We start from the raw sequence: 25,190 nt of genomic DNA on the forward strand, positions 1-25,190 counted from the left end.
TAATTTGCAAATTAATTAAGAAAGAAGTAAATTCAAGTGTCACAAAAGACATCAGCAGTGCAGATAATGGTGATGTATGACACACAAAAGTAGACATATTAATATTTACTGCAATTTTTATTTGAATTCAGTCGAATAATTTTAGAATTAAGGTGATTTCCTCATACTAAATTGAAGAACCACCGGCTAGGATGTGCAAAAAAATTGTCTTTCAAAGAATGAACCTGCAGCAACATCATAACGAAACCTAAATACAGTGAGTCAAGATGGTCATTGCATTAATGTGCATGAACCCAGGGATATCAATGGGAAAAGATCTATTTGAGGGAAAGTGTAAAAGAAATTACCAAATCTTAGCAATTAATACACACACATTTTGATATCAACCTTATCAACAGCTAAAGTTTTTACTGATTACCAACGTAAACCCCATTAATGAAAACTCTGTCATGGTTGACATGAGTGGAAATGGTCATGGCCACTCAATGAAGGAAAATATAAATGTTCACGTTTGTATTGTCTTAGGGTCACCAATGTGCACCAGGTGAGACCCTACTCTCTTCAAGCAATGCCTGGGACCAGTAGAAACTATGAGAGAGGCACCATGCTCTGTGGTGACCCGGCCAATCGCAACCATTAGAGCACAACTTTCAACCAATGCACCAACAAAAAGATAGAGAGTCATAACAGAATGGAACCTAATCACAAATAAACCTTCATTTGAGCCATGGGATCTCCAACCCAATTCCACCACAAGAAAATTTTTAAGCAATTTTACCTAAAGCAATGCCAGTAGAATTTAATACAATTTGTCAAATAAACAATCTACTGGCTGCACATCACACTTTTTTTTGCTCTCTGATTATACCTGGTGGACTGTCTACCTTTAGATCCTCTCTTTGTAAGCCACTCTTGGCTTGCTATCATATATCCCATGTTAATCAGAGCTAACTAACATATTAGCCATGCCCAAGGTGGGACTTGAACATACAGGTATGGCCTTTGCTTTCGTAGGCTAGCATATTACCCAACTAACTATCTTGTCTGGTTTATCATGTCTTCAATAACTTATTTCCTATTAACCTTGCTGGCCCTTGGGTGGCAGTGGGGTAATGTCCTCGTCTTCCAACCCAGAGGTCGTGGGTTCAATTCCCGCCTAGGTGGTTTTTCCTCCACCTAGGGATTGGGTGTATGTAATTTTCAAATTATACTACCAATGTTCAAAGTCCGATGTAAGGGTCGAGTGCTGTTTTTGGACTAATGCAAAATAAAATTAAAATAAATAAAAACCTTCATAAATCACACAATATTGGGTAGAAATATGAACATATATCGCAGTGAAATTATCCATAATCCCTAGTTTCAGTGTGTCAAGAAAATACAATAATATGAAAAGTGAAGAGGCAATGAGGTCCCATTTAATGGACCAAATACACCCCTGAACTTTCCTGAGTAGAAGAGCCCAACTGGGATCAAAATTGAAATTAAAACTCCATAGATATTACACTTCTGTTTCTCAGCCTAGGAAGGCGGTAGATGATCCACTCCACCTGACTAATCTCTCTTTGAAATGACTCAGCCCTGTTTCCCAACAGATGTGCCAATTGACTTGGTGGAGAGTGAATGAACAATGGTGAAATGGTGATCATTCTTCTACAAAGATAACCTCCTGGTAGTTCAATTGAACCAGCAAATGGTTACTGACAAATCAAAAAAGATGCCCTCCAAGGTCAGTCCATAAGGGTGATGAAGCAATTGCATCATCCACATTTACCTAATGCTCTTCATTAAAAATTGTGCCAATATAGCTCACAGTCACTTTAATGCAATCAGATGACATGTGAATATTGCACCCAGCACCAATCAATGCCCAACATTAACGATTTAAGAATAAAAGGGAAATTATTCAATCAAGCTGAAAATTGCAGTCTATGTACTTCTGTTCTCGTAATTGGTACTTATAAAAGAATGTTGGATGACAGCAAAGCTTTGTCACTTCATTAGTACAAATTAATGAGAGGGAGAGCCTCCTGACTTCAGACAAGTGTGTTGCATTTGTAAAGCATGGAAATATGCCATTGAAACTTTTGGGGACTATGAATTAGTGAGAGAAGAATATTAAATTGCTCCTCAAGTTTTCCGTTTTTCTGTCATTCCGGAAGGATTGTTCAATAGACATTATATAACGACATAGAAAGAGCATCCATAGATGAAACCTTTGACATCTCAGTGGAATCATACATGGGGGGGAGAGGTATGACCTCGATATTCATATTTTTTGTGGCAACTTATTGTGCAGAATAATTTATACTGAATAAACCAATTTTTTAAGTTTTGAAGACTGAAATAACACCAAGAGTCAAATACAGCTGGAATTTGGATCTTTACTTTGGCCTTACATTTCTCAACACTTCATAAGCAAATGTAGATTTAAAAGTCATGAACAAAAATAAAAAGAAATTAATGGAATAATTTCAATAAATATTAAACAAGGAAAATGAAACAAATTATAAATAAATAAGTACATACATAAACACAAATAAAAATAATAAAGTAAGATAAATAACATTAAATAAATAATAATATAGACAAAAATAATATAAATAAATAACAGTTTAAAAAATCACATGATGAGGTAAAGTGATGAACATTTGGTGAACTTGCTTCATGAAAATTTCCATTTGGAAAACACGGTTCTGATATCTGCAGAGATTTCAACACACAAGTATCCTTTGTGACTTGTCCATTGGAAAGAATGCCCTCACCTAATCTCCCTAACTTAAGATGCAGATGCCCCATACAACAAAAGAAAGCATTGGACACAAATGGCACATGGTCTTGAAGATTGGGCACCGTGAGCACAAGTGAGAATGGGAGCACTTAGACAGGAAAAGATGGGCTTCCGTGGAATACGCAAATCAAAAAGAGACAGGGAAGGAGGGGTGTGAAGGAAGACACCGGAGGAGGGGTGGTAGGGAGGGGAGGGCAGTGATGAGTTTCACAGACAGGGCAACTGCTCATACCGCAAGCACATCCCCAAATTATCCTCTGGTGACTCCTCATACAATCCTGGTCCAAAGTGCACCTGAATGAGGAATGGGGTGCTGCTGCCTGTTGACAGAGAGGGCAATGGGTCAGGCGGCACATGCCAGTGACGACAACCACAGCTCTTGATGAATCAAGCAAAACTTTTTAATATATACAGGTCCTTGTACATACTTCCACTGGGGTTTTTAATTGACATAAACGTGAATTTAAAACAACAATTTAGGCAGATGTCTTTGCAAATGTTATTTTTTTCGGTAACAATTTTTGAACTATCTAGTTTAAGACATGAAATAATCTAATTTCAATTTTGAACTTAAAAAAGGTACCTTTTGTTTTTTTAAAGTCTGTTGATTAGCATTTGAAATTAACATTGGGCAAACTTATTCCCAATTCCAGTCGAGTTTACAATTATCCATAAGGAGTTGAGTTGAGATGATTATTTTTTATTGAGTTTTTGACACCAGCATTGATTGTGGAACCAACGTTTTACTAATATTTAGGGATCTAAGTGTCATGTGATTGTAGGCGCTCAGGTAAAAAATTCATGAAAGTAGAAAGAATCTTCATTCAGCCTGAGCTAACAATCTCTGGAGATGCAATTGGTTAAAAATCTCAAAACATTTTTTGTAAACTTCTATGTACATTTCATCATATACCTAAATATATTTGTGTTGCATGTCACTATGATAATTAGGTATTATAAGACCTGAATATAAATAAATACGGTGGGTGGGATGCAACAGTTTCTGGTTTTGATTCATGTGTTCTTTTCTAGCCATCCAATATTTTGGAATTAAACTGATTTAGATTTATTTTTATTTACCACATATGTATAAAACCACTGGAAACTAATATTAAATCAATTGAATAGGTTGGAATCTTTTTATATGAATGTAAATGTTGCTAACTTGCCCCAGCAGTTGGGAGAGTCAAATCAGCCGATGGGGTGCTTTGAAATATCAACGATCAACCAATTGTGAAGCAAAGCAAAAAGTACTCCACATTACATACAAAGCATTAGACCTAAAATGGCAAGTGGTGATGCACATAATGTAAAAAGATTGTTTTTTTTAAAGTACTAAGGTCCTACATCAGAGTAATCATTATGACACACTTGCAATGTGTCCTATTAGGTATAATACTTAAAGTAGCAGTAATTTTTATGGCAGGTGACTGACAGCTGAGATCATTTGCACCATTAGGGATGGATGGGAAAGGAAGAAGGGTGGAGAGAAACCCAGCATTGACATCAGCCTACTCTTAACAACGAAAGGCACCAAGGGGTCTAAAGTTTAACGTCCCATCTGACGGATGGCATACTCACTCAAAGTGCTCTCTGGAAAGCACCTCAAGTAAGGGTCAGGATACCACTCATAAAAGGTTTATCGTCAACAGGTTTCGAACCTGGTGGGAAGCTAGTACATTAGCCACTGCACCATCTCAATCCCCTAAAATTATTAAACTTTAATTAACCTCTGTTTTCTAAGCACTGCCCACATTCCATATTATAAGCTTCATATTTACAAAGTTACACTACGCATGAAGGCTCTTTACTGGGACAGCTACTTCAATTCAAATAGTAAAATTTGAGTTTTTTTTCATCGCTTTCTTCCTAATCTCTCTTGAACATTTCAACCTTAAAAACTCTATAAAATGCACACAGAGTGTGGGTGGTCCATCACTTCTTCAATTTTTTATTTTGGAGCCACAACATTCAATTTCTTTTTAATTGGCATATGGATAAGGAGATTGGCCTTCCTTCAATTTCTTACTTTCTTTGATCCTTTTTGAAGTGATGCCTTTTGGAATGGTCTCATGATTTCCGACAAAAATTATTGTAGATGGGTGACCAGTGAATGAAAGAGAAGCTCAGTAAAAGAATACAGGTCAGTGCGCAAAGGTTTACAATAACTGGCGTCCTGCCATTTCCACAGCTTGGAGAGCGCTGAGACCGGTTTTGCAGCAAAGCTCAGCGTTCGTCCCCCCTCCCCCCCACCTACCATAAGTAGTTGGATCCCACTCCAACCAATAGGAGGAGAGCACGGGAAATTTAATTACATTACTTTTGGAACGCACTCTGTAGGTAATTCAAATGGAGAGAAGTTCACATGGCGGTGTCAGTTTTAGGCCCCAAGCAACTGTCTCAAGCTCTCACAGAGTGCCCATTGTCTATTGCAAAGTTTCTCCATCTCCCCATCCATCTGAAAAGCTCTTGTAGCAGCTCAAGCCCTTTTTGCAACCCTCCCTAAGCCGTGAAGAAGCAGTCTGGGATACTGAGTGACCAATTGGCCCCACCAATGACTTCAGCAATGGATCAAACTATAGGTATTTAAATTTCCCTTGTCACTGTTGGCCCAAGAAGTACGTATGTTCATATGAACAGATAAAATGTTAAATTCTTTTGCCAATGCGGATTGTCATTCAAGTAAATTTTAAAGTTGAAGAGGAGATTGAACATAAAAAGAGTACACACATTCAGGCCATTGAGATCAGTGTTTAAAAAAACTGTCACTCCTCCTAGGAATAGACAATAAACCAGCAAGAGTGCCAAGAGCAAGGTTAAAGGAAGAAGGGCAGGCCAACTCACTCTCAATCCTGCAAGGTCCCTCCATGCCATTACAGAAGGAAGACCCACAATGCAGCAAATCACATATCCCAGGGCCGTTTGCCTCAGCCTGCAACAAGACAAACTGTAATGTATCAACATGCACAATTGGATTGAAACATCAACAAAGATAGCATGTAATGGGGTAGAACCTCCATCCAGGACCAAGTGGACAGAATACATTTGAAATGTTGATTTTGATCTACATAGAAATTATATTGCTCCAAGGTTAAATTTATCAAAAATTAGCAATGATACTTCTTCAGTTAATTTTTGTGGAATTTCAAGTAAATCTGTCTGTTAGTCTATTTCCATCACATCTTTTCAGTGCTCCAATCTGAAGAGACATGTGACGCAAGACCATATCGGAGGGCACTGCATGATTTACGCACAAAATTGCAAAACACATGACAGATTGATCCATTGTCATCACCATCAAAATTTATTACCCTTCATTGTTTGCTTGCACATATAGGAGATTGATTTTAAGAAAACAGACACCATGAGTGATCAAGAGAAATGGCAATGGTGGCAATTCAATTCCCACCAAGAGTCTCAATACATTCTACTTTTGTGTCCTTAAAAAAATATGTGCTACAATGAAGAAGTGAAAGATAAGGTCCAAGCTTCCTCCAAAGTTCGTACTCCAAAATAATAGCTAAAAAGAAAGCAAACCATTGATCCCATAACATCCATCTCACATCTACCTCAGAGTGGTCACAAACTTCACTGCACACAAAATGGTAAAACTTTATAAAACTCCAATATTTGTCATTTAATTTTTTTGCTAATCAATTCTCAATAAGATATATTTTACTCTAATGGAAAGTATTTTATGGAATAAATCTTCTGAAAGGTCTAATTTTGCCTCAGAATTCCATTTCAAAAGTATCTTTTTTATATATTAAAAATGAGTGCACATGTCTGTACCCATACATGCGATATATATTATAAAAGCTGTATGATGGAAATTAGATTTAGTGGAGAATGGTGAAATTCCTAAGAGTCCTAATGCCATACTCACGGCTATAAACTCCTCAGAATCGCAGGGCATGACAATCCTGTCTGCGCACTCTCCGAGGATTTCCGTGAATGGTATCTGCTTGGATGGAGACGACGACAGGAAGCTCCTCTTTTGGAAATTCCCTAGCATTCCCCCTATGCCAGAGCCATCGTCATCCTCTGTGCCAGAAGAGAAAAAAATGGTGTTGCAATTACCCATCTGCAAGCATTTCTTCTGAGGACTAATGCATCATGTCTACCACACCAAACAACATTTCAATATTATTCAGCTGCAGCATATCCACTGGATGAGAAGCCATGCTAATTATATGTTAAGAAGCACACAGCACAGAAAGAAAGATTTCCCCTCTTCTAAAGCCTTGCAAAATGGGAGGAACTGGTTCGGCCCCAACTCTTTCTGGAGTTACTCCCATGAATACAATGGGAAAAACATTTAGGTCAGTATTGGTCAGAATGCCCTCTGCCAGAGCTGCAAAGTTTGCTGGAAAAGATTCAGTCTCAAGTCAGGTGGACAGGAATGGAGGCCAACAGAGACCTAGCAACATGGTAGAAAAATCAATGATGGTGATAATAATAGTAATACTGCATTCATTTTGAGAATTGAACAACCATATTAAATGTCATCAATATAAATATTACTTAATATATAAACATTAAGGCAGATAGTTATACAGTTGTGGGTTCATATAATGAAATGTGTTGTAAGTTAATGAGAATCTACAATAAGTAGTATTTAGATTCGCTTTACCTCTTGTAGTGTAGTTATGGATATAAGATCATAATTGGTAAGTTTATAGATTAACTTTCACATGAATCAGAGCTTTAAAGAAATATAAACTAAATACAGACATGATTCCATACCTAATAAAAAAAGGTTTGCAGGAAACATGTGATGGTATATTAGCAAGAGAGCGGATAGCTCTCTTATGTAGTAGCAAGATTTGTTTAACATGTGGGGAATAACCCCATAACTTGACACTATAATTCAAATGACATTGAAATAAGGCATGGTAAAGTGCTAAATGATACTCATTTGAAATGAGAAAGTTGAGCTCTCTTAACATATAAACAGCTTTACACAGTTTAATACAGTTCTGACTGATCCTGGTCTCCCAGTTAAGTTTTCATCAATATGAATTCCTAGTATTTTAGCAGTTTCAATTTCAGTTATTTTTGATTTAAAACTGCATACCATATGCTGGGTTTTTTTAGTATTTAAATGTAAATGATTAATATCAAACCATTCCTTAGCCTGTCTTTGGGTAGCACTAGATCGTACCTTTGCATCTTCTAGATATTGACATTTTTGTACAAAAATGGCGTCATCAGCATATAAAACAAATTTTGATTTCATATTATAGGGAAAATCGTTAACCATGATGATGAAAAGTACTGGGTCCGCCTTGTGGGACACCACATTTTACTTAAAGAGCTGCAGGTCGACAGCCATCAAGTTCAACCAATTGGTGGTAATCATCCAAATATGACTTCATGAGTTTCAGTGCAACACCCCACCATAATATTCTAGCTTTGATAGTAATATTGAATGATTAACACAGTTGGAAGCCTTACTAATATCACATAGTGTCACAGAGACTGATTTATTCTCTTCAAAAGCATTAATGACATAATTAACTATGGAACCTACAACCATAATTGCAGATTTCCCAGTTCAAAAACCATACTGTGATTTGGAAAACAGATTATTTGACTCAAAAAATTACATATTCGACCATTCATGATAGCTTAAAAAATTTTGCCAAAAACAAGGACTATGGAAATGGGGCTGTAGTTAGTTAAATCATCTTTATTTCCTTTCTTATAGGCAGGTACTGTTTTGAAACCTTTTAGAGCTGTTGGAAAATCTCCTGTCTTAAAATATAAGTTGACTAACATAGCTAATGGTTCCACAATGACCACAATAATGTCCTTGATTAGGTAATTAGACAGACCATAAAAATCCTTACTGCTGGATTTTAAAAATATTTTTACAGTCAATATCATATCAAATGGAGTAACAAAATTCCATTTAAAATTTAAATTATTTGGAGGAAGATTTTGCAGCACATTACAAATATTGGCAGCATCAACCTTTTGAGAGAACAAATTTTCTTCAACAGCTTTTAAGAAAAAATTAAAGTAGGAAAAGGGGTAAACAGAAGATTTTCTTTAGCAATGCCATGACAAACTTCGTGATTGATTACTCTCCATGCTGCCTTTTGTTTATTTTTTGCATTGAAAACAAAATCCTTATAAACTTTATATTTTGCACACCTAACTGAGTTATAATTATCTATCTTGTATTTCAAGTAAGCCTCTTTGCCATGCAGGCTTCCACTGGTTTTGTAAGAGTAGTAGTAACTGAGTAAATCATTTCTAAGAGCTAATAATTCCCCAGCATACCAGAGATTACTTTTAGTTTTAGTGGGCATAAGGTTTAGTACATTTTTTGGGAAAGCAATATTAAAAAATGTCTAGGAAATCACCTGAAAAACTTGGAAAACAAAGTTGCTCAACAGGGTCAGTGCAAATTCCATGCCAATTGATACAAGATAGGAGCAGTTTGAAACTGTCAAAACCTTCTATTGTTATGGGCCTAATGATTATGGTTTTACCTCTATTTGAGAATATCTTTGGAATTATTTGAGCCTTAAAAGTGAAGCCTATACCTTGATGGTCAGATGGGAGATAGACAATAACATGCATACTATACAGTTTAGGACAATTGATAATTGTATAATCTAGGCAGGCAGAAAATTTAGTAGGCTGTTTGTTTGCCCATAAATTATATGCAAGCAAAAGGTTTTTAAGAACCTGACAATCGCTAGTTTTTAGTGTTATATCAATGTTAAGATCTCCTCATATTATGATATTGGCTTTCACAGTCAAGAAAAGAGATGCTACAGATACTACTATTACCAGTTGATTACGGTAATATTCAAATACACCATTAGGGGAGTGATACCAAGAAGCAATCATCAGATTCAGGTCCATCAACATGATTGCAGATATTTCAAAATACAATTCCATACAGAATTTACAAAAGTCAATTACTTTGAAGGGCATACCTTTCAAGACATAAATACAGGTACTGCCACGTTTTTATATAGATCAGAAATAGAATGATGCCAAGCTAAAATCACTAATGCTATACACATCAACTTCATTTTTTGTAAGCTAATGTTCATTGAGACATAGTACATAGTAGCCACCATGTTTGGCAACTGCCTCTACCTCAGATATTTTATTTCATATACATCTTACATTTTGGCAAAATAAATTAGTGTCACTACCCAGTCAGAAGGACTTAGGTTGTGATATTCCCATTTGGAAGCGGATAACACGCTTAACTAATGAAAACTTTTCCATAGTTTTGTCGTTGTGGACCCTTGCTCCTGACGTGGATACCGGCGAATCACAATTATTCAACTCGGAGTTCCGCTAATTCACTAGTGCAGCTGCATCTTCCAAAATATACCCTGTCCCTTCATCAGTAGGAGCCAGCTTCCATTGTTTGGAGGGGTAAAATTTCCCACTTTCACTTCAACTAGCCAAATATCATCTTTAAGAAGATGCTCTTTTAGGCTAATTGGCACACTCAGTTTGAAAGAATTACATATTTCACCAACTCTCAAACTTTCACATTTGAAATCACTCCTGAGGAAATATTTCAAACAGATGCTTCACAATATCATCAGGCATTGCATTGGACTGGATATGACCAGCGCAGAAGAGAGTCTCGCGAGGAACTCCTGCAAAGTTATGCGCAACAGTGGGTTGCTTACAACTTCCAAACACCATATTATTTTTGCATATCTGTAATCCGGCACGTAAAATGCAAATAAATAGCATTAGCAACCAGAAAGTATTCTCTGGTGCTATAAAACATTCTTTCCAGCAAGAGGCATTTAAAACTTTCACTTAAAGGATGTAACGTGCACTGGTAAGTTTGTTGTACCAAAGGAGACCCATATTATGGGGCCCTAGATAAGAATAGTTAGTTTGTACAAAAGAAATATGCATGCTAATAATGTAACAAGTACTATACTTAGCTACATCAGTATTTTCTGTAAAATATTGTCATGTTTTTTTTCAACGCAATTGCAGTGAAAATATAAATACATTGAAGAGGCAACACATTGAATTTTTAAAAAGGGGAAGACTTGAAGCATCAGGCTCCAACTATATATGAACATCTGACTTATCACCACCATTTACTCATTTCCCAAACTAAAAAAAGAAAATTTTAGAAAAGTGGTGGATTAACTATAGTTTCACTCTAATTTGATAGCAGTGGTACAGCCACCATTTTTAACACTGAACGCAAATAGTTCTTAGGAGAAGGGAAGGGAAGGGTGTCTGGGGTGTCACTCACCTTCGAGGATAGGTTCCTCGTCATCGGCCTCCACGGGTGACGTCTCCGGGTCACCGTCACCCACCGCCGCAGGGGGCCCGGCCCCACCCATCAAAGGTCCCCCCATGATGGGGTTGGTGGCGGGTGGGAACGAACCGATGCCCACGGGGTTGGTGAGGGGTGGGCCAATGCGGAACGAGTTCTCGTCGCAGGGCTCATATGCTATGGAGCAGTACCCTGGATATGTTGCAGGCCACATGAATAGAAAGACAGAGAGGCCACTCGTTGTCATAGTTTTCCCACTCTAACGAAAACCATTGAGTGAAACAACGACATTTTTATCACGCCTTGCTCACAGAAGAAGCTTGAGCACTCCTGGAATATCGTCTTACCCTAGAAATAATTCTTACATAGCTATTCTCATTAAGGGAAAAATTAAGAGTCATTGCTCACAAATAAACATTAAGAGTTATCGCTGACAAATAAATTTAGTATTAACTTAATCACTGAAACACAACCATGGGAGGGGATCGAGATGGTGCGGGGGCTAGCGTACTGGCTTCCCACCCAGAGGGCCCGGGTTCAAATCCCGGCGGTGTTGAATATTTTTCAGAGGTATCTCGATCCCTGCTTGAGGTGCTTTGTGGAGGGCACTTTGAGTGAGTACGCCGTCCGTCGGATGGGACGTTAAGCTGCGGACCCCTTGGCGCCTTTCGTTAAGAGTAGGCTAATGCCGACGCCGGGTTTCTCTCCACCCTTTATCCTTTCCTATCCATCCCCTATGGCGCAAATGACCTCAGCTGTCGGTCGCCTCCCCTCAAAACTACTACTACAACCATGGGAATAAAGTAAATTGAGGTGAAAAAATCCAAACCGCTTTGGTTTAATAAAGTTTTGAACCAACGCTTTCATTAAAATTACAATTTGTGAGGAATTTAAGGTTTGAAATAATTATTACCATTAATTAATCCATTCCTCTCCTGTTTTCATATTAAAACCCAGGCCCAAATAACTTAAATATAAGCATTGATACCTTTCCACATAAATACGCGTATCTTAAGTTCTTTTTTTTATTCATTTACATTTGAGTGACTTGAACAATATTTTCACCATTTTAGACGAAGGCAAATTGGAGATGATTTTACGTTACCTTCTTCCTGCCTCATGCAAATTGAATAGTCTTGGTTCGCCAGGTGGCGCCCGTTATCTCCAAAATTCATTGTCTGTATGATACCTGCGGAATGGAAAAGAAAATTAAATTAAAATCGTCCATCCACAAAATTAGCTATAGGTGGGAAAAGTATTAATGGAACCATAAGTGACATAGACAAAGTGGAAATAATAATTTATAAAATTGCAGAGTAAATATATTAGTAGAGTATTATGAGAGAGGAAAATGACTGGAGGACGTCATTCAAACTGTATTAATTCCCATTTCAAAAGGCGGAAAAGCAGCAGTACGAGAGGACTATAGAACCATTGAGTTAGATTTTGCACCCAGAAATGTTTGTACCAGGAGTCATCAATAAAAGATGAGGGATAGGGCAAATGAATAACACTTGGAAGAAGACATTACAGGACAAGCAAATGACACCACAGCCTCATAATGAAGCCGCTGGGAGAAAAGGATGTTGGATATAAACAGGGCACAATTGTTTTGTACATTTTAGAAGGCATTTGATGGAGCTAGTTGCTATAATTTTAATTAACCCACTGCAGAAGATGCACATTTATAAGATTGCACATGTGAGGTTAGTGGATGGAGAGGTGGGATAGATAGTGATAGGGAACGGGGAGTTAGACAGGGTTGTCAATTATCACCCGCACTTCCCAATGCTTGCTTTTGTGGATGAAATTTTAAGAGAGGCATGGGAAGGACTCAATGCAGGAGCCAAAGCAGCTGGGATCAAGTCGGCCAGATTTTCAGATAGTAGAGCTTCAAAAAAGTCAGCCAAGGGCTCACTCATTTCCTGTGGATTTTGCTTGATGCCTAGAGCATTACTGAAGCAACGTGATTGGTGTGAGGTGAGAATCCCCCTCGAGTAAACAGGGCTTTGGGAATAGAATGAGGAGGCACGCACCCCTGACACCATGGTGGTACTCCAGGCAGCCTGCTGGTGCTCTCTGGTTGAACCTCACTTGGGTGATCTGTCAAGGAAAAACATGGAAATGTCAGAATTAGGAAGAGAGCAGTTCACACAAAAAGGTTATTGGTGATGCACACAGATCGAATGTGGATGCATATGCGTGGGCTATATGAGACTGAGTGCAAGAGCAAAGTTGAACTCTATAATAAAGTATGATCAACTAACACATAGTACATGAAGCCATTAACAATCTGAGGAACAGATTGATTTTCTTCCCGGTAAAATTTGCTTCATCATAAAATCATTACCCAACAAGCTATTTGAAGTGATTAAGATTTTGCCATCACCTGCCAAGTTTGAAAATGGCTAAATATGGAGTGATCTGAAGCTTTACACTGAAGTCGCAACGAAAGACAACAAGACCAATGTGCCAAAACAACATCACATCAAATTGTGTGGCTCCTGGGATATCAAGCAAATGGCTCCATGGCTCACCCTGATTTCCCACAGTCGTCCAAAGTGTTCCTTGGTCAGGTTCATTCGGATGGTCACAGGCTCATCATAGTTTTCCACATCATAGTAAACTGAAAGAGGATAGTATTAAGGTGGACGGTGCTAAAAAAATCCATGCTAGAACTATGAGGAAAAATCATTTTTTTTTTACATTTAATGTAATTTGATTCATGAGCAACAACCCAATATGGTTCTTATTTAAAAAAAAATCATTATTCAATAAAATTGTGAGCAGAAACAAAGGGTGCTGACATAGTTCAAAATTTAATTTTATAAAGTAGTAGGCCTGAGAATTTTATAATATTTCCATCATAAACTAGTCTCAAGATTGCCCGTCAAAAATCAGCAAAGTAAAATCGATGAAAGAATACAAAATTGATCAAATTTAGATGATATTATCATTGTTATAATAGGTTATCTAATGGTTAAAATAGGCTTGAATGGACATGCTGTTACCAAACAGTGCAGTGACAATTCCCTTGCCTTTCTTTCTTATCCTATTCCTGCCCTTTCCTCATTTGCCAAACATTCTCCCCTTTATCACAATCTTCAACATCCTACTGCCAATCAGTATGCTTTGCATCCATTTTTCCAGCATCTTTTTGATTCCTCCCAACACTCCCCGCCCACAATATCCTAGTCCTTACTCATTTGTTTTCCTTTTGTCCACTTCACCTTCTCTACACCCACATTTCAAAAGCCTCCAGTCTACATCTATCCTCCTACCTCAGTGACCATGTTTCGGTGGCATACATAACTATCCCCCATATCAAAGTTTTAATGGGCTTTTCCTTATCAACCTTACTCAATGTACCTTTCATCAACTCCCTCCTCCTTGTGAAAGCTTCTTTGCCTAATGCTATTCCTCTCCCAACGCCCCTTCTACTTTGACCATTTTGGTCCAAAACAGTTCCAAGATGTGTAAACTAGTGCATCTGCTCTAGCTTTTGCCCTTCTATTTTACCGATTAACTTGACCTTTCTCTTTCTGGAAAAACTACATAACTGCATACTGTTGAACTACTGCATGACCTTTGTTTTATTTACATTTATTCTCATCCAATATCTATCACACTGACTTCCCAATGGGCTCAGCAATGCTTGTAACTACTTGGTAGACCAACAAACTAAGGCTTGATTATCCGCAAGCAAAACTAATTTTATAATTCCCTGCTGACTTTCATTCCTATTTCCAGTTCTTCCCATGCCTCTTTTGCCATTTCCTTCACATATATATCATATATATTGAACAACACAGGTGATAATGGGCAACCCTGCCTTACACCTCCTCCTAACACTGCCCATCCAAATTCTCCAACCCCCCACTCACAGCCAAGCAGTCTGAGACATGTACAGGTTGCAGATAAGTCTCCTCTCACTCCAATCTACTCCTAATTTCTGCAAAATATTCATTAGTTTTTCTAGATGATATTAAATTCTGAAATATAATTTTCTTCCCAATTAGTAAAATTATGAGCTAACTGGATTATTTTCTTCTGTAAAGAGGGAATTATGTGCTCGACGTTTGCCCAAATGTGCTAGGAGGGAAAGGTGTTTTTGGTCAAGGGTAGTCTGATGTGTAATCACCCCCCGCCACACATCCTAGTGATAGCTTGCAGGGTACTAAATAAAACTAAAAAACTATTATCTATTCCTACCGTGCCTACCACTGCGTTTGAATCCTGCATCACAAATAAATTTTTCCTTCCTGGAGGACCCTGAATTATTTCCTCTGATTTACTGTACACTCTGTCCGTAACTTCCCCCCAATGTTTACACCTTGCATGTAGTGCTGAATTATGGCCATGTTTGTAATTTCAGCTTTTGCTTCTTTTAATAACATTCTACGACTCAACTGCTCTATGTTTACAATGCTTCTCCCTACATTTTTGTTGAATTTATTACCGACCATCACTACCTCTCTTCCTCTCCACTGTATATTGCTCCATAACTATCACTCCGGTAAACCCTACTATCCTTCCTACTCACCTCGTACAACCTTAAAATATCCCTATGTCCTCTCCTGCTTCATATTTTATTTTCTAACTAGCTCTATTCTCTTTCATGTCTTATTCTGTGCTGATGCTCTCAATTTTGATTTTTAAGGGTTTTATGAGATGACAAGCACAGAAGCCTTGCCTCTCCTCCTGCCAGGCACAATACATAACCCAGTGGGCGGAGTCCCTTAGTTGCCATAATTCATCCTTGGATCTATGTCCACCATTATTTTGTGGGACAATCAATTAAGACTACTTTCTCTTCCCTTCCCCAATGGTATTTTTTAAATGATACTACTACTAAATCGTGGCCTCACTGGGGTCAGATGCATTTGCAGCCATCTCTCTGAGGAACAGATTCTACACAGACTTCCTTTCATCTGGCTCATCCCTTTTGAACTACCTGCCATGGACCAAATATAATCACTCCCGCTAGCATAGCTGTAGTAGTTATCAGAACCCCTCCCACCCTTCCCTCTCACCGTGATGTCCGCTACTCTGACCACAGATCCTCAGTGTTTGTGATGGCAGCTTTAAGGGGTTCTTGACCTTCCTTCGTGCCTGCAACCCCATCACAAATGAGTCAGCCTCGCAGTTCCCAGTCCTCCTGTTCGGCTGACCCTGTTGTCCAAAAAGAGAGAGGTTCAGAATCATACACATTGAAAATAGTAAGAATAAGACCCAGAGCTATGATTAAATCCTTCCAGGAGCTAACGTTTGAGCCATTAAAACGGTAGTGGAGTAGTTAAGCCATAGGTTTCTTCAAGAAGACAAGAGAAAATCAAAATAATGAAGGTGATTGACCAGGAGTACCAACTCTACTAGGGACAGGTTCAGGAGACCACGATTCTTCAGAACAGAATTGGCATTTTTCTTACCAAGGATGGGGAAAATAGAGCAAAAAATTAATATGACTCTAATGGAGAAAGAGAGAGGAAAAACTGAGATGGATTAGTTAAGCAAACACTATAGTACAAACACCTTGTGCAAGTAACAGAAATAGCCTTCCTCAAAAGAGTCAAGGTAAACGATCACTAGGCTCCTGCCCTGATGGTGGAAGCAGCAATTTCTCTGGGACCTCGTCTACAAATTTACAGAAGGCCCAACGCAGAAAAATATTTCGGAGAACCCTGATTTTCCAATGTTCAGTCTGTTCCTGCTAACCTGGCCAGCAAATGGTGGTCCATTTAGGTCTATTATAATCAATTATTGGGTGGTAATAGGGGAGTATGCGGTGATACTTGTTGCCCAGAAGATATCCATCATTGCAATTCAAAAGCTGAAGGCGATGGAAGAGGGGGGGGGGTGATGAGGAGAGTAGCAGAATAGGGGAGGGAGAAGGTCGGTTCTTCCCATCCCAACCACAACCTGTGAGTGAAGGTCAGATGTTGCTTACATCTGGATCCCCTTCTTACATCTACATGTCCAATGCCATGCAATTCACACTCCCTACCCCCCTGAGGCTGAATTTTAAACTTGGACTTGCCCACTGAACCAACCATCAGCTACTTTGCATGCTACTCCATGATTATGTGTAAGCCCTTTTCTACATCACCCCATCCCCTGCAGATGTTAATTTCCTCTCAAGTGTGTTTTCACTGGTCAATTTACCAAAACAAGCTCATAGAACCTGTAGTGCAGACCAGCTTTGGAAGGGAGATGCTGTCGCTAAAATGGGGAAAGTGTGGATTTTGTAAGCCTATTTCTTTCTACATCTACATAATTACCCGCAGGTCACCACTAGGGTATACTGTATTTATTTAATTTATTTTGCAACTTTATTGGGGTGAAAATGAGACTTCATAGTTCCTTCTTCCACCTACCCCTTATACAATACAATAAAGACAATCAAAAACATCCATGCCCTAGGTGGAAGAAAGCCCATCTATGCAAGACTTGAACCTGCGATCTCTTAATTAGCAGGCTAAAGGAGTTACCCCACTTCCGAAGGGGCCGGTGAGTGAAGTTCGGAAGTGACTGATTCAACACCAGGTATGCACTATCAAAAATGAGATTTTTCTCAAGCGTTTGTTAAAATGAAAATTTAAAATACTTCAAATGATGTAGATAAATATAACGACAGGTACATGCACAAGAGCAGAGGTGTAATATACTACGTGTAAGAGACAAGCTGCTAGTAACAATTCAATTCAGTTTATTCATTCACCATAAGCATAGAATTATGCATGGCTTTAACAAGAATGGAAATAAAATAAGGTTATATGAGTAAAATTAAAGGGACAGGTTAAAATTAGGGCAGGTAAAAAATAATTGTTCTCTTGCCATGGCCGCTTGCAATTATTCTGATACCTTATCGTTTATGGGAAAATTGAAATCTTAAATCTGACCCCAATAATCTTGTTGTCATGATCCCTCCTATCATAGCCTGATGGGGACAATAATTTACCTCAATCACCATTGGCATACATATCTGCTTCCAAGTATTGCAGAAGGTTTAATCTGTTATTGATACTCTGTTCCACGGGTGATTCTGAACCTAGTTTCTCTATTGATCTACATATGTCACTGAGTTAATTGTGACATTTTACCAATATAGCTTACTTCAATACTTACGACCAATTCCACAATCAATCCCACTTCATGAGGATTACATTCTGGATGAGGGATCCTCAGTGACCAACCTTTAGCCTCCCATGGGTTAGACGGGAGAAGACGGTAGGGGCAAGAACCCCCAATGCGGGAATGAGGTCCAGCTAGGGTATCTCTGTTGATGACCAACCCTAATCCCCTCCTTTCTTTCTTCACCTCCTATGTCCACTTTCACGTGCCCTCATGCACCTCAGATAGAGCATCAAGACCTTTGAACTTTGGTTTCGTCAATACCCTGCACTCGCCACAAGTTGAGGTTGACTTCACAACTATTAGTTTTGGTGTTGTGAAATTTCTTGGGCCACTCTCTCTCTCTCTCTCCACATCGTTCCCTGTCACTGGCGACCATCAAGGTGATCGAGATCACCAAAATGTCCACTCTTTTGGCTACCGTCTCCCCCCCTCTCTCTCTTTCTCGCGTACATATCTGGGGAAAGTAATGCCATATGGATGGTGCAATTGAAGAGGATGGGAGGAGAGCGTGGAATGAGGAGAGGGAGTAACTGGCACCGCTCCACTCACCAGGTTGAAGTGGATGAAATCAAGACGCAGCTGGCTGACGTGGGAGGCCATCTTGCGAATCTTGACCTCGCAGTCAAAGACTCCGGAGTGGAGGCCAGGGAATCCAGGGTTCACAAAGTACGTGATGTTATTGACCACCTCATCTCCGCACGTCGCCGTGACTGCAGGGGAGATAAAAAGTGTGGAAAAACACATTAGTTACGAGGAAAGCTTATTACCATGCAATCCCAAATAGTGAGAGTGGAATTTGGTTATTATACCACAACAAGCTGCTCTTCAATTCCACATTCCCTACCTCCAATTCATCCAATATCCATTTTCCTTAACCTTGCTTGCTGGCTTATCTTTCCTCCTCTCTCAATTGCAATCTACAATATCTCATAACAAAATGTCCTACTACAACTATTGGAATTTCCTTTGAATTTCACATAATGTCTATCACCCCTTCTCAACTATGCCTAATTTTACTTGTCTTCCCTTCTATCCATTTCATATTCTCCATTATTCTCCACACTTCCAGAGGGATGAAAAGTTTGGAGGTCTAAACAAAAAATTAAGAGTTTTCATCATTGTTTGGGACAGCAAAAATGAAAATGGAAAAAGGAAGATACGGAATGATAATATTTTTACAATTTGGTAGTCTACCATTTTAAGCTAGGTTTTGGATGGACGCAGACAGTACTTTCTGAAATATTGTAGCCTCACCTAACAAAACAACCTAAAACTTCCTGTGCCGGTTATGGTTTCCCAGGAAGGTCTGGTACCCGAAAAATCACACAGCTCGGGTGAAGCTAAGAGTTCCCTGAGAGGCGTGCCCGGGAACCTAACCCGGGCCCTCCGGATATACCTGTATATTATAATAAAACCAACAAAAGCGATAACAAATTATTCAGAATAACAGAGAAAAAATCATCTCGACGGGGTCTAAAAATTCTCCGTATATGTACGTCGCAATTCTTGCTCTCCGCGCGTCTCCAGCATAACGCCCCACCCCTTGCAAATTCCTGGGCCCCCCTCCCGGGAAGACCAACTCGCTCACCCTTCCTTCCCTCCCCCTCCCAGCCGAGACTGCTCCGCCACGAGAAGTGGGTGGGGGGGGGGGGGGAGAGATAAGTTCAAGGTCGCAGCCGGCAACCCCGCTTCCCCCCCCCCCCCCCGGATTCGACGAGCTTGACCCCGATTTTCGGTCGCCTCTTCATTTCCTCGTCGCCACGGGCTCTGATGCCTGCCAACTACGTAAAAACATTCACAGTGATTGTCGCGGGACGGGCGCCCGGGAGGGAGGGCCGGAGCGGAGTGGCGAAGTGGGCCGGGGCATTGGCCCCAGGGGCGCCCGCGCGACTCCCTGCAACCCCGATGCAATAAGCGCAATGGGTGTCGTCACAAGGTGCGTGAGAGCGCACGGCCACTGCGACCTTCCGAAGGCAAGCGGGGAAGGCCAGTCGAGGGGACGCAGCGCGTCGAGTTCGCGGCAGGAGTGCATCCCACGCCATTTGGGGGAGCGGGGGACAATCGAGACGGGGAGACAATGTTTTTTGTCACTCTCACATCATTTTGGAGACCCCGAAGTCTCACAAGATCAACTCTTTCTCCAACGCTGGATGCTCTAGGAAATGCAACAGCGTAGAGTTGTTTTTCATGTTTTGACAACTTTTAAAGCGGTAGCAATGCGGAAACGACCGCTTTCGCCATAAGCATTCCTACAAAAATGCCGAGGGTAACGCATCGATGCTTCACAGAAAATTATCATTATCTTGTATTATCATTGCTTGAAACACGCGAGCACCGTTTACCGACAGCCAAAATCCGTTACATTGCGCGGATTGCACTGTTGGTTTCACTTCTAATTTCGAATGGCTTTAAAAGTTCATCTCCATGGTTTTGAAATTGTTGATAGCAACGGGATGTTTATTCGCTTTCAGTGTGAGTACGTTAATGTCAACGCTGCTGGTGACGGCAGGTAAAGCTCAGGAGAAAACTGGTAGGTGCAACATTCTTGTATATCCTCGTATTTCCAATAGGTTGTGATTCTGAAATGACGCGAAATTACCTCGTGCCTCCATATAATTGGCACGCTCATCCGCCCCTTCGAAAGGTGTGCTGCAAGAAAGAACGTTCATTGAGAATACGCGTACATATACTTGACGCGTACCATCAATGAAAGCATTTCCCCGATCCAATCGTAATTCTAAATCCATCCGGTCGAGAGGAGTGAACTTGATTTACTCGTATATGGTTTCGTCTGCCAGCGTCTTTCAAGCCTGTTTGAAAATAAGACGAGCCTCCCCACGGGATCAATGCCTCCACGCGATCCTGTGAACGCGCTAAGCGGCGAAACAGGGCGTCAGCAGGTTGAGGGGTGCACAGCACCCACACTTTTAAGAATAAGCCACCACAATAAATTAACACCTAAAATCACGCATGGAAATATATTAATTCCGCATACTTCCTACCTCCCTTCATTCCAACCAATATTCCAACTCTCTTATTTATTCCTCTCTCTCGCTTACACAACATCCACCCCTCGTAATCAGTCTTCCAGATTGCATGCTTACACACGGTTACCTGTAAGACACCGCCAGGGTGTGTGGCAGGGGATGATTACACACCAGACTATTTTCGACGCAAAATACATACTTTTCCCTCCTCGCGCGGTCGCACAGGGCTATGCTTTAACAATTATGGGAATAATGGCATCTTAAATATATATGTTCTACACTTAATTTCTCTAATTTTGTTTACATGAACTCTCCTACCGTAGTAAGCATTCCTTTGCCTCTCAGCATAATTCCCCCAAAACACACACTTCTCGAGCCCTTTTGAGTATTTCTCCTAACAACTCTGTCTCCCTTCCCTTAGAATACCAAGCACTTCGTCGTTTGTTTGCTTTTCTGGCCACTTAGACAGCACTGCCCTCTCTACCCTTCTCTTTCCCTCCAGAGCCATATTTTTCACACTTCCCTGTTCCTCCGTCCTTCCATCTCAGCCAGTGCTATTCTCCTCCTCCCTCTCCCCTTTTCCTCGCTGCGGGGGCGCCCACCCCTCTCATCGAACCAATCCACCCCTGCAACCACCTCTAAAATATTAGAACTACTCACAGTAGTAATAGCAGATTTAGGGGAGGCGATCAACAGATGAGGTCATTTACGAAATTTAGGATGGACCGGAAAAGATAAAGGGTGGAGAGAAACTCGGCGTCAGCATTAGCCAACTCTTAACGAAAGGCGCCACGGGGTCCGCAGTGAAACGTCCCATCCGAAGGACGGCGTACCCAATCAAAGTGAGTGCTCCACAAAGCACCTCAAGTACTCGTAGGTATCGGGATACCACTCGCCAAAGATCCGTCGTCTACAGGATGTGAACCTGGGACCTTTGGAAGGGAAGCCAGTAAGCTAGCAACCTCACAATGTCTCTAATCTCCTAAAACTATGCCCGTTCAAATTCCTCTTTTTTTATTCAATCTTTTATCTATTTGCACTCTTCATGAAGTAATTGCTCTCTTGCATTTTCACGTTCTCTTCTCTCTCAGCTCACTGTTTATTTTTATTTATTTCCTGCTCCATATGCCATCCGTTTGGTTTCCTTTCTCGCATTCATATAATCATAGCACCTGTCACTCAAAGCTTCCGTTTCCTCCACCTCTCTCGCATTCCCAATCAGTTTATTCACTTCGTTTGTAATAATATCTTTAACTTCGTTTCACTGTTCTTTCCTATAATAAACATTTCACTATTTCCTTTCAAAAAACGACTTGTCTTATCACTTCAATTTGTTTGTATCCCGAGTGTACCTCTTTCTTGCCATTTTTAATGTCTTCAGTTTAATGTCAAACTCTGCCATCGTTGAAGCATGATCACTTCGTGTATGTCGTACTGGTAGGCCGCCGCATTTCGTGTATACCGCCCTGTTCCTTAACTTATGACACGCAAAGTGCAGGTCATCTCCCTTCTACATGCAGAGCTCTTCTTAGGGAACCTTCCATATTATCCCCCCTTTCAATTCACTTTCCCAATCCATAGTTCCCCGCTATCTTTTCTCCCTTGCCTCTCCGACCCCCGCTTTCCAATTTTCCTTCACCCCCGTTCAGTGGACGTCCCTTTCCTCAATGTCCTCCTCCATCATCACGCACAGCTCTACCAACTCATCAACTCCAACAAATAGAAATAGATTGAAAATAAGAGCTACCCCACAGCGTCTCCTCAGACCTTCGATATTTCCTATTTGGGTGGCAACCGACAGCCGTTTAACTAGCTCGCGAAATTCGCGAGTATTTCTCTCTGACGGAAGTTTTGAAGAAAAATATACGTTTTCATAAAGTTCAACTAAATTTCTAAAACCATCCGCTTGATACGGAACTCTTCGATCGATAATTATCGGGTGGAAATGAGTCCTCTGTTGCCGCATTTCTACCTGGAGCACTGATGTACTCCTCGGGTCATAGGTCACGAGGTGTTAATATTTGACAGCGATGGATGTCTTCGGTAGTCCTCCGCTGCGCCGCAGCTACCATCCTCCACCGCCCCTTATACGACCTCTCAAGCAATCTATTGTCTCTCCATTTTAACACTATGTGCTCATTATCATTTGACAAATCCCTCGTCCCGAACACACCACGAGACTATAACAAATGAGCGATCGCCTTCACTTCGTTCCCTTACGGGGACGGCGGAAAAAAGCCTCTTTTCCCGCTACTTCAGAAAATTAACTCCGTGTTAAGAATTTCTTTCACACAGCACCCCATCCCTACACCCTTCTTTCACACCCGTCGCATACATACGTAGTCTGTACAATAAATATGCAAACTGGTGCAACCTGGCGGCCATGACGCGGACTATAGCTCCGCCCACTAGCGGCGTTAGTTACCTACACCCCAATGCCGTCTGTGCTTGGCGGATCGTGGAGCTGTGCGTGGTACCAGTTATGTTAGTTTATGCTGGCCTTGTGTTTACTGTTTGTCGAAAATGGAAATTGACGAAATCACGGAGCAACGAATCAACATCAATTTTTTGGTGATGTGCTGTAAAAGTTATCAAGAAACTACTGAAATGTTGACAGCTGTTTACGGTGATAATGCTCTGAAGAAAACATTCGTTTTGAAGCGGATCAAACGTTTTAAAGATGGCCGACAAGACGCCACGGATGATCCACATCCGGGACGACCTTCAACCACATGCGTTGATGACAACATTGATCGTGTGCGGTCCATTGTCCTTACCGATCGTCGAAAAACTGTCCTAATGATAGCTGATGAACTGACTTTAGGAAAATCAACAGTGCACACTATTTAAACCGAATATGATGGATGGTCCTTCACCATAGCAATGCACCTGCACATTCAGCATTGATTGTTCGCCAGTTACTGGCAAAACATTCAATCACCATCCTTGATCATCCTCCTTAATTCTCCAGATCTCGCCCCCTGCGACTTTCTCCTATTCCTACAATGCAAAAATGTGATGAGGGGACATTACTGGGACGATGTAGACGCACAATAAAGCAAGAGACGATGAGAAAACTTAAATGCCTGACGACCGAGGACTTCCAAGGGTGCTTTAAACAGTGGAAAAGAAGATGGAATAAGTGCATAGCATTGAAAGGAGAGTAATTTGAAGGGGACAAAATCGATAATGACTAAATTTTGTAAAATACATTTTTTATGGCCTCAATTCGCGTATTTATTGGACAGGGCTCGTATACTGTCTCATTAGTCCTCTCCTGTTTCAGAGACTCTCCCTCCAGGTGACGGTGTCGAATTTGCTGTTTCATCACCGATGAATTCATATTCCTATGGTTTGGTGAAATATACAGCAGCGTACGCCCCTGGACACACGCGAACATTTCTTCTGCGTGAGCATCTTCTAGGAGGAGGGAAATGAGCGCAACAAAATGACTTTTCCCCTCCCATCCACATCCAACTGCATTTTCAACTCCCTCGCCTGGAAGCGACGCCTGATTTTAATTTGCGCACCCCAAACAGCCGGAGAACCTTTGAAATATTCCCCCCCCCCCGGGGAGTTGAGGCGGCGGCAACCACCTTCAATCAAATATAGACGATGCAACCTATTAGTTCACCGGGGAACCGTTAGATGAGTCTCCCTCCCCTCGAGTCCATCTGCGGGAATCCCCGGACATCACTATCAACCGTTCGACATCGATCACTCCTCCTCGGAATCCGACTCGCAGCCTCCGATTGATTGACCACGGAGGGCGACGACGAGGGAGGGAGGAAGAAAGAACCGTCTCGACAGTTAAGAACAGTCCCGAAGACGCATCATGCCCCCTTTTCCAACTGCTGACATTATATCCGTAGTGTAAGTTTAATGCCACCTCAATTCCAGCAATGGAGGCACATGGAAAGAGGTCAACCACGGATGTCGATCCTACCATGGTTTTAGCGACCATGGTGACTCTTGCGTCTCTGAGCCGGTGGCA

The 25,190-nt window shown here is 40.7% G+C and overlaps 1 protein-coding gene across 1 annotated transcript in view; it reads right to left on the bottom strand.

The window, feature by feature from the left end:
• Nucleotides 1-2,630: 2,630 nt before the first annotated feature.
• LOC139696523 (uncharacterized) overlaps nt 2,631-25,190 on the bottom strand; it is a 34,986-nt gene continuing 12,426 nt past the window's right edge. The window contains exons 4-12 of the mRNA XM_071595323.1: nt 18,759-18,919; nt 16,109-16,247; nt 13,613-13,701; nt 13,112-13,178; nt 12,181-12,264; nt 11,052-11,267; nt 6,678-6,835; nt 5,636-5,723; nt 2,631-3,111 (exon numbers count right to left, since the gene is read on the bottom strand). Of these exons, the coding sequence (XP_071451424.1) occupies nt 2,999-3,111; nt 5,636-5,723; nt 6,678-6,835; nt 11,052-11,267; nt 12,181-12,264; nt 13,112-13,178; nt 13,613-13,701; nt 16,109-16,247; nt 18,759-18,919 (1,115 nt within the window). The 3' untranslated portion in view covers nt 2,631-2,998. The remainder of the gene's footprint in view (nt 3,112-5,635; nt 5,724-6,677; nt 6,836-11,051; nt 11,268-12,180; nt 12,265-13,111; nt 13,179-13,612; nt 13,702-16,108; nt 16,248-18,758; nt 18,920-25,190) is intronic.

The sequence above is a fragment of the Hetaerina americana genome, unplaced genomic scaffold, assembly GCF_022747635.1.
Source record: "Hetaerina americana unplaced genomic scaffold, ioHetAmer1.1.p SCAF_7, whole genome shotgun sequence".
Taxonomy (NCBI): Eukaryota; Metazoa; Arthropoda; class Insecta; order Odonata; family Calopterygidae; genus Hetaerina; species Hetaerina americana.